Below are 13,080 nucleotides of genomic sequence, written 5' to 3'. Positions count from 1 at the left end.
AACCCCACGTCATATTTGTCAACTCAGATGTGTATTTACCAATAGAAACAACGTTTTTTCTGTCCTTTAAGTAGGATTCAAACCAATTTAGAACTGTTGCCGAAAGTCCCACCCAGTTTTCTAGTCGGTCTAGTAATATGTTGTGGTCAACAGTGTCAAATGCAGCACTGAGATCTAATAATACTAACACTGAAGTTCTGCCACTCTGTGTTAAAGCATCTTAATTCGCTCAACATCTTTAAAACACTCCTTTATGACAGCAGTTCAGCTGTGGCTTTCACTAATCCATACGGCTAAACGGCTATTGCCTTTACACATCCAATTAATTGTCATGAGGCAGAAGAGGCTTGTTGCAGACCATGAGGTTCAATGAACTCAGGCTCCTTCACAGTTTCTTAAGTGAACAACCAGCAAACATCTGTATCATTTCAGTTTAAATCTGTGCTGTAACCAAAAACATATTTCTGTGGGCTCTTGCCTTCTCTCAAACGGCGTCATCTTCTTTATCTTCTAAAGAAAGATACCTCCCAGAGAAAAGAACATAAGTGTGTCATTGTTACGTTCTAGCTTGGGACCTGATACTGGAAAACTGGCACGGGGGACGTATGTGTCACGAGCTCTATGGTAAGAATCTCGCTGAGGGGATCACGCTCTTGATGAGGGGGATCACGCTGAGAAAATACGCTTTTATGTGTAAATGCAAACTCATCTGCTAGAGTGGCAGCCTGCTGAAGGGTAGATACTTTTTGCTCATTTAAATGAACTACAGTACGCTCTGGTACACAGTTTTTAAATTCCTCCAGCATCATTAGTTCACACATTAAGGTAATGTCATCCGCTTTACAAGCTCTACACCACCTGTCAAAGAGGATTTTCTTCTCCCTCGCGAAGTCCACATAAGTCTGGCCAGAAGTTTTCTTCAGGCTGCGGAAACGCTGCCTGTAGGCCTCAGGCACAAGCTCATATGCCCTGAGAACAGCACCTTTCACATTGTCATACACCATACAATCCTCGACAGAAAGAAAAGAGCAAGCCTCCTGAGCCTTGCACTGTACAAGTATGGCCCACACATCTTCTGGCCAGCGCAGAGCAGCAGCAATGCGCTCAAATGCACCAAAGAAGGTCTCCACTTCTGACTCACGAAAGACAGGGACCAGCTGAATGTTGCTACCAACATCAAAAGCAGTAGTAGAACCTGACAATGGTTGTGTACCCAAAGAGGTACCAACTGAACCTGTCTGCAGCTCTAGCTGACGCATCCTGAAAGCTGTGTCTGCATCTAACTTTCTGATCTCCAGCTCCCTCTGAAAATCTCGCTCACGCTCCTCCTTCTCCCACTGGAGACGAGCTAACCTCACTTTCAACCTGGCATCTAATTTAGAACCAGTATGAGAGGACTCACCCAACACAAGGGAGGCCATACTAAAACACACAAACTAATTTTCAACACTCCCACTTAAATCACCTCACTCAACAGGCAAAATATCTGAGGCTACACAAACATCGACTCTTCCAAATAACAAGCTTCCCCAGATCCTGCCTACCACAACTTACCTACCTATCGTCTGGAGCATGCCGGGCTCGAGGCGACTTTAAAGGCAAACATCAGCGGCCGAAACCCTGAAACGCCTGCCCCCAACAGGGACTAAATCCCCACCCAGGATTACCCCGAAAATAAAAAAGGCAAAATAATAAATGAGTGCCTGAAGGAAGGACTGATTCAGCCCAGCTAGACACTCCCCTGTCTAAACTGAGGAAGCTGTTCACAGCCAATGCTACACTTATATACACACACACACTACTGCTCACCACCAAACACAATATCAACACTAAACAACAAACAATCAAATACTCACTCTGTCTCAAAGATCGGACGAGCCCCCATTTGTTACGTTCCCTCCAAATCTAGGGGTACGAAGGGGAGTAACAAAACACAGAAACAACCAGGCACGAGAAAAGAGAGGAAACTGATCTCTGAAGCCACAAAATGAGGTTTAATCAACCAATGATAGACAAACAGAAAACGGGCTCACCAGCCAACTTGCAAAGTAAACTATGGTACCAATATATGCTGGAACACATATCGTAGTAAATGATAAAACACAGGTCCCACACAGAGACGAAGACGCCGTGCTGCACCCATGCAGCCAGAGGAGAAGGAGAGAGGCCACTGCAGCCTTCCTCAGGTCCTTTAAGGAGGCCCTGATTGGGGATTGGGAGCACCTGGGGGAGAGGCTGCACCTGGAGACAATCAGGGAGAGAGAGAGACACACACAAAAGCACACACACACAAGCACCAACTGCGGCACGTAACAGTCATACTCAATGTTAGAGCTTTGATGAATAAGAGATTCATAATGAAACAATCTTTCAAAGAAACATTTTATCATCACACCCACAGGTTACCTAAATGTGAATATTTCCTACTTTCCATTATTATTGTTGCGAATTGAACCAACTCTGGGTTTGAACTCCCAAAAAAAATGTACTTCAAAGACATTATCAGGACAGGACGACAACACTTCCTAAAACAGGCCCCTCATCCAAGATAATTAATTTCAACCTTTGCATACTCAGTTTGAAATGTACTTTTACCATTTTTTTATAATTATTTTCTTTATAAATATCATCTATAGGATATTTTCATGTATACAACCGATTTAAATGATTACAAAAGAAAATGTTTAGGTTTCAACTTTTGCTTTTATAAAAATACCATCTTGGCATGAGTTATGTATACAAAGTTGCTTAGAGCTAGTAAACAAGTCATAATTTCCTCTATAATATCTATTTTATATTTATTTATGAGAAAACCTTCAAACATTATTTATAAAATGTTCTTATGAAACCCACAACAATTAAGTAATAATTTACTTTCGCCCACTATACTTGTTATTTAGTTGTCAACCAAAAACCAGCTTTTCCACTGCTGCGGTTCAAGGGTCGGTCTGGAGCCAGTACCTGATTGCGAAGTTGTTTTCCTGAGCGACGTACAACTTCGGCAGTCTGCAAATTTTGCTGAACTATTGTGGCATAGCATTAGCCATTCACTCTGGAGAAACGTATAAAGTTGGAGAAATGTTGCTTGCAATTCAGTCTAGCTTCGTAAGTTCATTGGCAACATGAGCAGCTTCAAACTTTTATGCCGTTGGTGTTGTTGTGAGGGATATTCACGCTGTTGCAACAAGTTGAACCAATTGCTAACCAAACTAGACCCGTCATGGAACTACACTGAAACATTTTTTGGTGGAAAAGGGTTATTTGTGAGCCCAATGTTCTTTTCTGACAAAAAGCTAATTAGAAGAAATAATTTGGGACTCAATTTATGTGTGTATGTTTGAGCGGGTGGGGATGCAATTTTCATTACCTGTGATAACCACCGTATGTGACTGTAGGTTCACATTTATGTTTAGTGCCTCAACTGTGACATGCCCAGTCTGCTCTGATTGGTTAGCTGGCTGGCTCTGTTGTGATCGATCAATTGCTAAGAGATGTCACGACCCTCAGTCTGTCACGTAACATGTATTGGAGCGCTAGTGAATAGAAGCGTGAGTGTTGCATAGTTATGTCATTATGTTACAGAAGTAAACAAAGAAGTCTAATGGAGGCATTTCACTCACAAGGGGGGTGTGTGCGAGAGAAACTCCCCCTTGAGGGAACACAGGGATTTTAGCCTTTACAGACCATTTACATGCACAAAAACCTATATTACACACTACAGGAAAGGGAAGACCCTAAAAGCATAGCGCCCTTCTAAATGTATTGTATTCAGATGCTAACATTTGTGCTCATTGGAGTGAATAAATCATCAATTATTGTTCGTTTTTCTAATGTGTGGTCTGTGTTTTTTTCTGCAGGTAGTGGTTGTGTTCTGTCTGTGGAGTACTGATGTCAGCAGAGCTTATGTTTTTCAAGCCAGTAGACCTTCAGAGGGAGACAACCCACCCACCCACACTAAAGGTGAGAACAGCACCCAATGTGCTGTTATGATACATTTCAAACAAATGTCTACTTAGTGAAATAAAACTGGTCATATATGTTGGAGATCCCCAACATGGTCATGGTTGTTTACGTGTTGTAGTCTTGAAAAGTTAGTGTACCTAACATTCAGTATAAGTACACTTTGAAATATACTGTATATTCCAAATATTCCATTCCATTCATGTGATACTTGCAAACAGGGACCGAGCATTTTATTTTAATCTTAGCATATAAAGTGTGCTACAGAATACCATAGCTAAATTGATGAAAAACAATACATAATCCAGGACACTACAACTAAGCAAACACGAGTGTGAAATAAAAATGATCTGATGTGAATCAGCCACTATACTGACATTTTGAGAGAACAAAAACAATATTATTGAGCTCTCTGTTGGTCCATTGTGCATTGAAGTGAACTGGAACCAAAGGCTGCCTGCAGAGTGTTTCGAAAAACAGCTGGTAGTTATTTGCTTTATGAGCTGTTTAGATTTAATGGCCTTTACCCTGCATGAATACTCTGTGTACTGTACATACATGAATGTAAGATGCCAACGTATTTTTGTCAAGTAAGGTTTATGTACAATCTTGAGTAAAACAGATTTATGTTACGCAGACAAATAGAGTTTGTTTGCAGCAGTTGTGTGTAACCATGCCCCTCTCTTCTCTCCAGTCATCTCAGAGTGGGTCAGCTCAGCGGGCTCCTGCAAGGGGAGGTGCTTTGAGCTGGACGAAGCCGAACCTCCAGGATGCAGATGTGACAATCTGTGTAAAACCTACATCAGCTGCTGCTCCGACTTCGACGAGCAGTGCCTCAAAACAGGTCAGCCTGATGTCACAATCGCTTCTTCTGGTTTCACATCTGTTAACATGTTATCCTCCGACATGGATGCTTGATATCACTAGCATGATATCACAAAACAGCTTGGGTAAGAGTCAAGCCAATGGCCAAGAAACAAGTGATTACGTTTTGTTTGACTTACTTGTATCTTTAAGGATAAGGATGGTGGTACTATATATTTTTCGTAATATCAACAAGTCCATGAAAATATCAAATGCAACAATTTCTTACACTTTCTGTGCCACTTAGTCCATTTGTATTTATAAAATTGAAACAGCTAAAAACACAGTTTCTTTAAAACAAAAAAGGATCAGTCATTTCCTCAAGTAGTTTTTGGCAGAAGTTATTCAATCAGGTAAAAGTAGTTTATTAGTTAAGGGACTTTTTTCTCAAGCAAATCAATCCATTTGGTGCAGTAGGTCGCTTGCATGGTTTTTTAGGATTATTAAGTTATGTTTTCACTGCGTTGCAACTGGATATACTATTTTTTTGGTTTACCAGAAAAAAGTTGTGGATAGCACCTGGTATTCTTTTAACTCCTCAGCATTAGTATCAAGTGAGATGAGCTGATACTTAAAGGTGACATTAAAAAACGGATTGTCACATAACAGAGATTCTTTGAAAACCTTCGTCAATTACCATACTATTTGAAAATAATGGCAGGTGGCAAAACGACAACATAAACCAAGCTTAACATTTGATAAAGGGCAGATCTGTTAGGTTGCTGATCATAGGATTCCGTAAGTCTTCCATTGAACGGCAATGGGTCGACTCGAGTCCAGTCAAAGACTAAATATTTGTCCCAAAACCTGCGTTCTTCCAAATATCCAGCAGGGAGCCACTCCGCTGGTTGTAAAATAAAAATCTGGTTTTATAGAAGTCTATGAGAAAATGTAAAAATGTATTTCTCGTTTGAATTATCCTAGGAAAGTTAACTTCATCCTGACTTTATAGTCTCAAACATGAGTTCTTAGTCTTTTTAAATTATGGTCCCATTTAGAGTACACATTTATCGATGCTGTTATTCCTCATATTATCTGTGACAGTAAACAGTAGTGGAAGTAAAGTGATACAATTACTACATTTGTTTGGAATACTACACAGCAGTACTACAGTACCTCCAGTCCTAAGAAAACTCTATGCACATAACATGATACGTGCTTTCTGCTGTAGCTGATTAAACATGAACAAAGGGCAACTGTCCTGAAGTTGCCAAAATGTCAATTTGCATCTGATGCTAATTTAGACCTTGGCTGGGGAAGAGAGTGTAACTGTGGCTTCATCTTGAAAACATTAAGCAAACAACAGTGGGACATTATCCAAGACAAAAATACTTAACATCTCTCCAAATGAATTCTACAGTCCCTTCTTGTTTCAAATTACGTCTGCTTCTCTTGTAATTGTAAAACTGCTACAGACATGCTGCCTGAGATGTAATTCACAGTGTATTCATTGTTGATGTTTGTCATATGTGTCTCAGCGGGAGGTTTCGAGTGCATGCAGGATCGCTGCGGGGAGGAGAGGAATGACGAGCACGCCTGCCACTGCTCACAGGACTGCCTGGAGAGAGGAGACTGCTGCTCCAACTATAAGTCACTCTGCACAGGTACTTATCATGATTTGTGTCTATAAAACATTGTACAACTAATTGAGAATGAATGGGATTTAAATTAGGTAATTACTCTGAGCTGTTGTTTCCATGTGAGGTGAGGCAACATGGGTGCACGGAGACTGTGAGGAGATCAACACGGCAGAATGTCCTGCGGGGTGAGTCTGAACTGACGTCAAACTCAACAATTAAACTCAAGAATGTGTGTTTAATTGAAGTCTTAAGAAAACTGTTATTTTTAACAAGTCCATATTAGACACATCAGACCTTTAGTATCATTTATCCAATTTGATTTATAGGTCTCCTATCATGCAAAATGTACTTTTTGATCTCTTTTATACATAAACATGTGTCCTCGGAGTGTCAGGGAACTCACAAAGTGTCAGAGAACAAAACCCTCTCTCTTTTCCTCCGTACCCACATTACGGGGAGTACATCAGAGCTAATCCAGATTAGCCATGTAATATCGGAAGTGTGGACTGGCTTTACACCCACAGCCCTATCAGAAACATTGCTGTATCAGAAACCATGCGCAACGTGTTTTGGACGTAATATGGTCTTTGTTTACATTAGCAAGCATCGCTAACACTCAGAGCTAAGCTGTACTGGAGAGAGTATGAGTAAAAAAGCAGGAAAATAAACTACTTGAGGAAATGACTGATCCTTTTTCTTTTTTAAAGAAACTGTTTTTAGCTGTTTCAATTTTATAAATACAAATGGACTAAGTGGCACAGAAAGTGTAAGAAATTGTTGCTTTTGATCTTTTCATGGACTTGTTGATATTACGAAGAATATAGAGTACCACCATCCTTATCCTTAAAGATACAAGTAAGTCAAAAAGAACGTAATCACTTGTTTCTTGGCCATTGGCTTGACTCTTACCCAAGCTGTTTTGTAAAAAAAGCATTTGAGCCCCATACTGTTGACAACTTACTACTGGTACCGATGAGGGCCGGTCGAGATGCCCGGGATGATTTTTAGTCCCAGTCCGCCCCTGACTAGAGGGATATGAGGCATGGCTAGAGAGGGTGATCTGTTTGATATTCTGAGCAAAATACATCACAGACATGTTATTTATATATATTTTTATATATCTGAAACCCATAATATATGACTAGAAATAGCATGATAGGAGTTCTTTAATGAAAAGTAAAGAATAATAACCTTAATTACATCCAAAATACAGATATTGCCAATGGTGAATTTTATCTTTGCATCCTTCTTGTGTATAGCTTCATCCGACCTCCCCTCATCATGCTGTCTGTCGACGGGTTCAGAGCATCCTACCTGAAGAAGGGCAACTCTGTCACCCCCAACATACATAAACTCAGTACGTACTCTTGACTTTGTCTCATAATATCGTTTTCTGAATCCAACACATGAGCTGTGTGACTAAAAAACTCTTGTCTATGTTATACAGTTGTGTTGGAATAATACCACTTTACCGCTCAAAACAATACATGACATTACATGTCACTTGTTAGACGCTTTTATCCAAAGCGACTTACATACTCAATACTGTGGGCAATCCCCACAGGAGCAATTTGGGGTGAAGTGTCTCAGGGACACAACGACATGCTGACTGCAGTGGGGTTTGAACCTGTGACCCCCTGGTCCCAACACCAAGGCACCAAGGCTCTATCCACTGCGCCACACGCCTCTCAGCATAATGGAAAAATAATGTTTTTTTAAAGTACCAATTTATAAGAAACAGGAGGGCTCTCTTTCTGGAAATCAATCTCAAGTAGGCTTATTCTTCTTGTCTGGAACTCTCTTGACACAAAGCCTAAATCCTTTACCCTGGAACAAGTAGGATGAGGTTTGCACTGCTATAGTATTTTCCCCAATAACCCTTTTGCTTAGCCAATCTCAAAGAATAAAATATGAGAAATCACTTTGACCTCATAACAACGCATTTCAGAAACAAATTAGGATTAAGCACTATTTGGTCTAGGAAATATATTATCATAGTTTTGGTTAAAATTAGTATGTTTTTGTGTTGATTTTGGCATTCCTTCTGGTCAAAATCAATAATATTTCCAGCACCAGAGTTCCAAAAGAAAACTTCTTATTCTACTGCAGTGGGTCTGACAGTCTGCAACGTTTAGTTCTCCTTCTTTAGTGTCTAACGTCACAGCGTCATGGTGACGGTGTTGGGCCAGAACAGCGAGTCAAAGCTCTGCTGATGGCTGAGGGAAGTGTTGTTGCTCAAGGTCTCAGAGCTCTTCACCTCTTGCTGTATCACCAACTTAAGGTCAAAGGTGGCAGAAATGGCTAATTTGGGTCCCTTCTATCACCTATCTGGAAAGCTGATAACCAATGATAAAGGTCATGTAAGGGGCTGATATCATTCAAAGCAGGTCAACTATGTCCCTCAACAACTTACCTCCAATCTATTTTGCGTCCTACGTCACCGATCTGTTCCTTTTGTCAAGAACAGGAGACAAGAGGAATCAGAGGAACAACTAGACCACAACATATCAGAAATCTTGAAAGAAAACCACATTAGCCCCTTCTTGAAGAAAGTTTGAAACACGAGGGACATTAGAGCCTCCTCCCCATATGCCCACTACCACGTGAGGATTCCATGAACAGATGAAGAAAACGCCCTAGTTTATCTACCTAAACTCCCCCTTGGTGTCTGCCTCTACCATTGGCTTTGAGTCACCCAGCATCAGAATAATCCTCTGTCTCCCCAGCCTGATAAAACCACAACTGATTGTGTACAAAATACAGTAAACTCTGATACTGATGTCTGCAAGGTCTAGGCCACAAGGACAATCGACCTCAGATGTTTCGAAGACAAATCTGGACCCTGCATGACAGTATATAGCTTTATCCTACTGTACTTATTATTTAATGGACCATTTTGATTTGCTTGTATATGTTTTAGAAAGTTTATATTTGAAAAAATGACATTTGTCCTTTTAGGTGCGTGTGGTACGTCAGCACCCTACATGCGACCGGTCTACCCAACAAAGACCTTCCCAAATTTATACACCCTAGCCACAGTAAGTAACCACTGGTTATGTCGTTCAACAATAGTAGCCCTGTTCAAAAGGTCCAACAGCAAAGCATATGATGCTGATGCAAGACTGATATTTAACATTAAAATAAGTACTATGTGTTATCTGTTTGTAGGGTCTGTACCCGGAGTCTCATGGCATTGTGGGAAACACCATGCATGATCCAGTGTTTAATGCCACCTTCAGCCTGCGCTCCAGGGAGAAACTGAACCACCGCTGGTGGGGCGGACAGCCTGTGAGTACACTCTAGTTAACCGCTTATCATGGGTTATAATCAGGGCGGCTAACAAAAAAATTGTTAAGGAAGAATGTACACTAAGACTTTGTTTCTCACAACCTTTATTGACTCATAGAAAGACTAATATCACATTGATATCTGCTTTAAGTACACAGTTTAGACCAGTTTAGCATAGTGCCCGTAATAATCGGAAAGCTGCCAGCATAGCTTTGTAAAAGTTCACTAATTCAAACAGCTTAAAAATTATGTTAAATTAACAAACCCTAAAGCGCTAAATCACTTAAAATGTACATATTGATTCAGAATCAGTTAACTATGAATTGGAGATATTTTTTGACTGAGAAGCTGGGTACAAATAGCATCTCAAAACTGCTATGCTAATAATAGGCCTGTGTGGTGGGTTTACATAATTCACCGACGGAACTATGGGTGGGGGTATTGTTCCGCACGGACATTTTAGTTAACAGGACTTCCTGTTTTGGCCGGTCAGTTTTCCCGGGCTTGAGTTTGTTTACATGCTGTTTTCATGTGGAATAAAAGACTAGCTTTGTCCTTTGACACACCACCTCTGACTCACGTCTCTCGGCACTACATTGGTGACCCCGACATAAGTCTTGTGGAAGTATCCGAGACTGAACCGAACATGGCAAATAACCAGGGGTGCACACAACTTTCTCAGTGAGGTACTCAGGACCTGGAGTCAGTGTTTGGTACTCCAACTTCTGGCGATTGTCAACGGGGGGGGGTGGTGGTAGTGGAGTCCAGCGCTTCGCAATTGTCAATGGGGGGGGGTAGTGGAGTACAGCACTTCGCGATTGTCAACGGGGGGGGGGGGGGGGGGGGAAGGGGGGGGGCGGTGGTAGTGGAGTACAGTGCTTCGCGATTGTCAACGGGGGGGGGGGGGGGGTGGTAGTGGAGTACAGAGCTTCGTGACCGCAGAACGTGTGAACATTGTGATCAGCTGTTTTAGCGCAGGTACGTCGGTACGCAAATGCGCTTTGTGACACAAGTAACGGTACACATTTCAGATTGTTGCAGCGCATGCGTACCTGCGTACCAGTTATGTGCACCCCTGCAAATAACGCAGTTTTTCTCAAACTGCCGGAGTTTTGGGAGACGTCCGCGGCAGCATGGTTCGCACAGACGGAGGCTCAGTTCAATTTTGTGTAGGCTTCCTCTATAAGCGCCCTCTAAGGCTATCGCTATTGGGTAGTCCCCTGCGTACCAGCGCAGCACTGAAAATTAGGATTAAGCACTATTTGGTCTAGGAAATATATTATCATAGTTTTGGTTAAAATTAGTATGTTTTTGTGTTGATTTTGGCAATCCTTCTGGTCAAAATCAATAATATTTCCAGCACCAGAGTTCCAAAAGAAAACTTCTTATTCTACTGCAGTGGGTCTGACAGTCTGCAATGTTTAGTTCTCCTTCTTTAGTGTCTAACATCACAGCGTCATGGTGACGGTGTTGGGCCGGAACAGCGAGTCAAAGCTCTGCTGATGGCTGAGGGACTCACTTCGGACTCACTTCCAGTATAAATAGGAAGGAGGCCCGACAATCTGCTCCCTCTTTTCTTCAGCACCCCGGTACTGAAGCACTGTAGAGACACTAAAGAGTAAAGGCTCTTTTAAGAGCCACCTCGAAAAATATCCTTAAACATGAGTACACAGGGTTGTGTTAGAGTTTGCTCCTCATGCCAGACGGGGTTCATAATGAGTTATGACCGGCACTCACGATGGTCATGTGCTCATTTTGCCCGTCTCCCTCTGGCCGACAGACAGCGAAGAGCGGACGCTCTCGCTACTGCGGCCGAGGAGGAGGATTGGGAGTCCAGGAGTCCTACTCCATGGACCAATCCCTTGAGTTCCTGGATCCGAGTGCTGGGCAGGAGTCGGACGACTCCTACCCCGCCTCCATCCACGGATCACCGTGTGGTTCCCCCATCCCGTTTCTCCCCCGGACGGAGGAGACAGAGATGGAGCCCGGTGCCGGCCTGGCCCAGCTGCGTGACCCGCGGTCCCTCTTTCTGCCATCACGGCTCTGCCGTCGATAGGCGGGATCCTGCAGGAACTGCCGGAGATCATCGAAAAGTCAGCCGCCTGGAGAGGTCTCCTCGTTCCCCCGGCTCAGGAGAGCTCTGTTTCTCCCTGGTACAGACCGTCAGGAGTGACCCGGTGTCCTCATTCGTCCCCCTCACTAAAGTGGAGGGCTTGATGGATGTTGGTTTTCCGACCGCGCCTCCCCTGGAGCCGAACCTGACGGCTTTTTTCGGGGTGAAGCAGGCCAGCACGGTCGCCGGACGGCGTCCCTTGCTGTCCTCCCCCGGGGACCAGTTTGTCGTCCGCCAGACTGACCGGATGCACCAGTGTGCCTTCCAGGTGTCTGCAGTGGCGAACAACATCGCTCTGCTGTCTCACTCCATAGTGAGACTATCAGAGCAGCCCTCCATGCCCTCCGAGGCTTCGGAGGAGATAGGCAAGGCTGCCAGCACGGCACTCACCCTGTGTGCACAGCAGGGTGCAAGGATTGCGGCGTGGGCGACGCAGATTCAGCGGTACCTCTGGCTGCAGCAGGGGGCTATACCGGAATCTGCAAGGAAGGTCCTGTGGAGTGGAGAAACTGACAGCTCTCCTCCGGTGTGTCACACCCCGCAGCGTGGTGACAGCCCTCTCCGTGATGCAGCTGCTCAGCATGACGTCAGCTGGTCACGTGGTGATGCCCCTGGGTCTCCTCCACAGTAGGAGACTCCAGAGGTGGTTCATTTGCCTGTGCATCGACCCTGTGCGTCAGAAGTAAATGTGCTGGAGCTGCTCTCCGTTTTGGAAAGTATTCCAGCACTTCGCCCCGTTGCTGTACAATCAACATGTGTTGATTCGCACAGACAACAGGGCCACGGCAGCCTACCTCAATCGCCAGGGAGGAGTACGATCTGCGCAGCTTCTGAACGCAGCCAGATGGCTGCTGTTCTGGGCGCGCACACACGTTGCTCTCCATCAGAGCAATGTATATCCCCTGGCGAAGTGAACAGATGGGCTTGCAGAGCGCAGGATCACCCCCCTCTGGGGGTAGACGCGTTCACACATCGGCCGTGGCCCAGGGTGCTGTTATACGTTTTTTCCACCAGTTCCTGCGGTCCTGATAGCCGTGGGAAATTCCGTGGCGTGGGGACGTTCTCTCCCAGGCGGAGGGAGCGATCAGCAGCCACCCAGTGATAGGCCAGCACTGTGGGCACGGCCCCGGAACGGGAACAATTATGGTGCATTTCCACTACAGCGCGGAGCTGTGGGTTCGTTTTTGGTTGCGTTTCCACTTGGCGTAGTACCGGCTAGCGGGTACTATTTCACAGTTTTTCTGGCCCCATAAAATCGAGGTTCTTAGCGGGCCA

General features: G+C 43.9%; 1 protein-coding gene across 1 annotated transcript in view; it reads left to right on the top strand.

Annotated features, from left to right (window-relative positions):
- LOC117478382 (ectonucleotide pyrophosphatase/phosphodiesterase family member 2-like) overlaps positions 1-13,080 on the top strand; it is a 66,366-nt gene that overhangs the window by 8,246 nt on the left and 45,040 nt on the right. Inside the window, exons 2-8 of the mRNA XM_034125396.1 lie at positions 3,858-3,960; positions 4,655-4,804; positions 6,303-6,428; positions 6,529-6,589; positions 7,664-7,761; positions 9,363-9,442; positions 9,573-9,692. Coding sequence (XP_033981287.1) covers positions 3,858-3,960; positions 4,655-4,804; positions 6,303-6,428; positions 6,529-6,589; positions 7,664-7,761; positions 9,363-9,442; positions 9,573-9,692 — 738 coding nt within the window. The remainder of the gene's footprint in view (positions 1-3,857; positions 3,961-4,654; positions 4,805-6,302; positions 6,429-6,528; positions 6,590-7,663; positions 7,762-9,362; positions 9,443-9,572; positions 9,693-13,080) is intronic.

The sequence above is a fragment of the Trematomus bernacchii genome, unplaced genomic scaffold (genome assembly GCF_902827165.1).
Source record: "Trematomus bernacchii unplaced genomic scaffold, fTreBer1.1, whole genome shotgun sequence".
In the NCBI taxonomy this organism is placed as follows: domain Eukaryota; kingdom Metazoa; phylum Chordata; class Actinopteri; order Perciformes; family Nototheniidae; genus Trematomus; species Trematomus bernacchii.
Note: the sequence above shows the minus strand (reverse complement) of the source record. Positions and strands in the feature narration are given on the sequence as shown.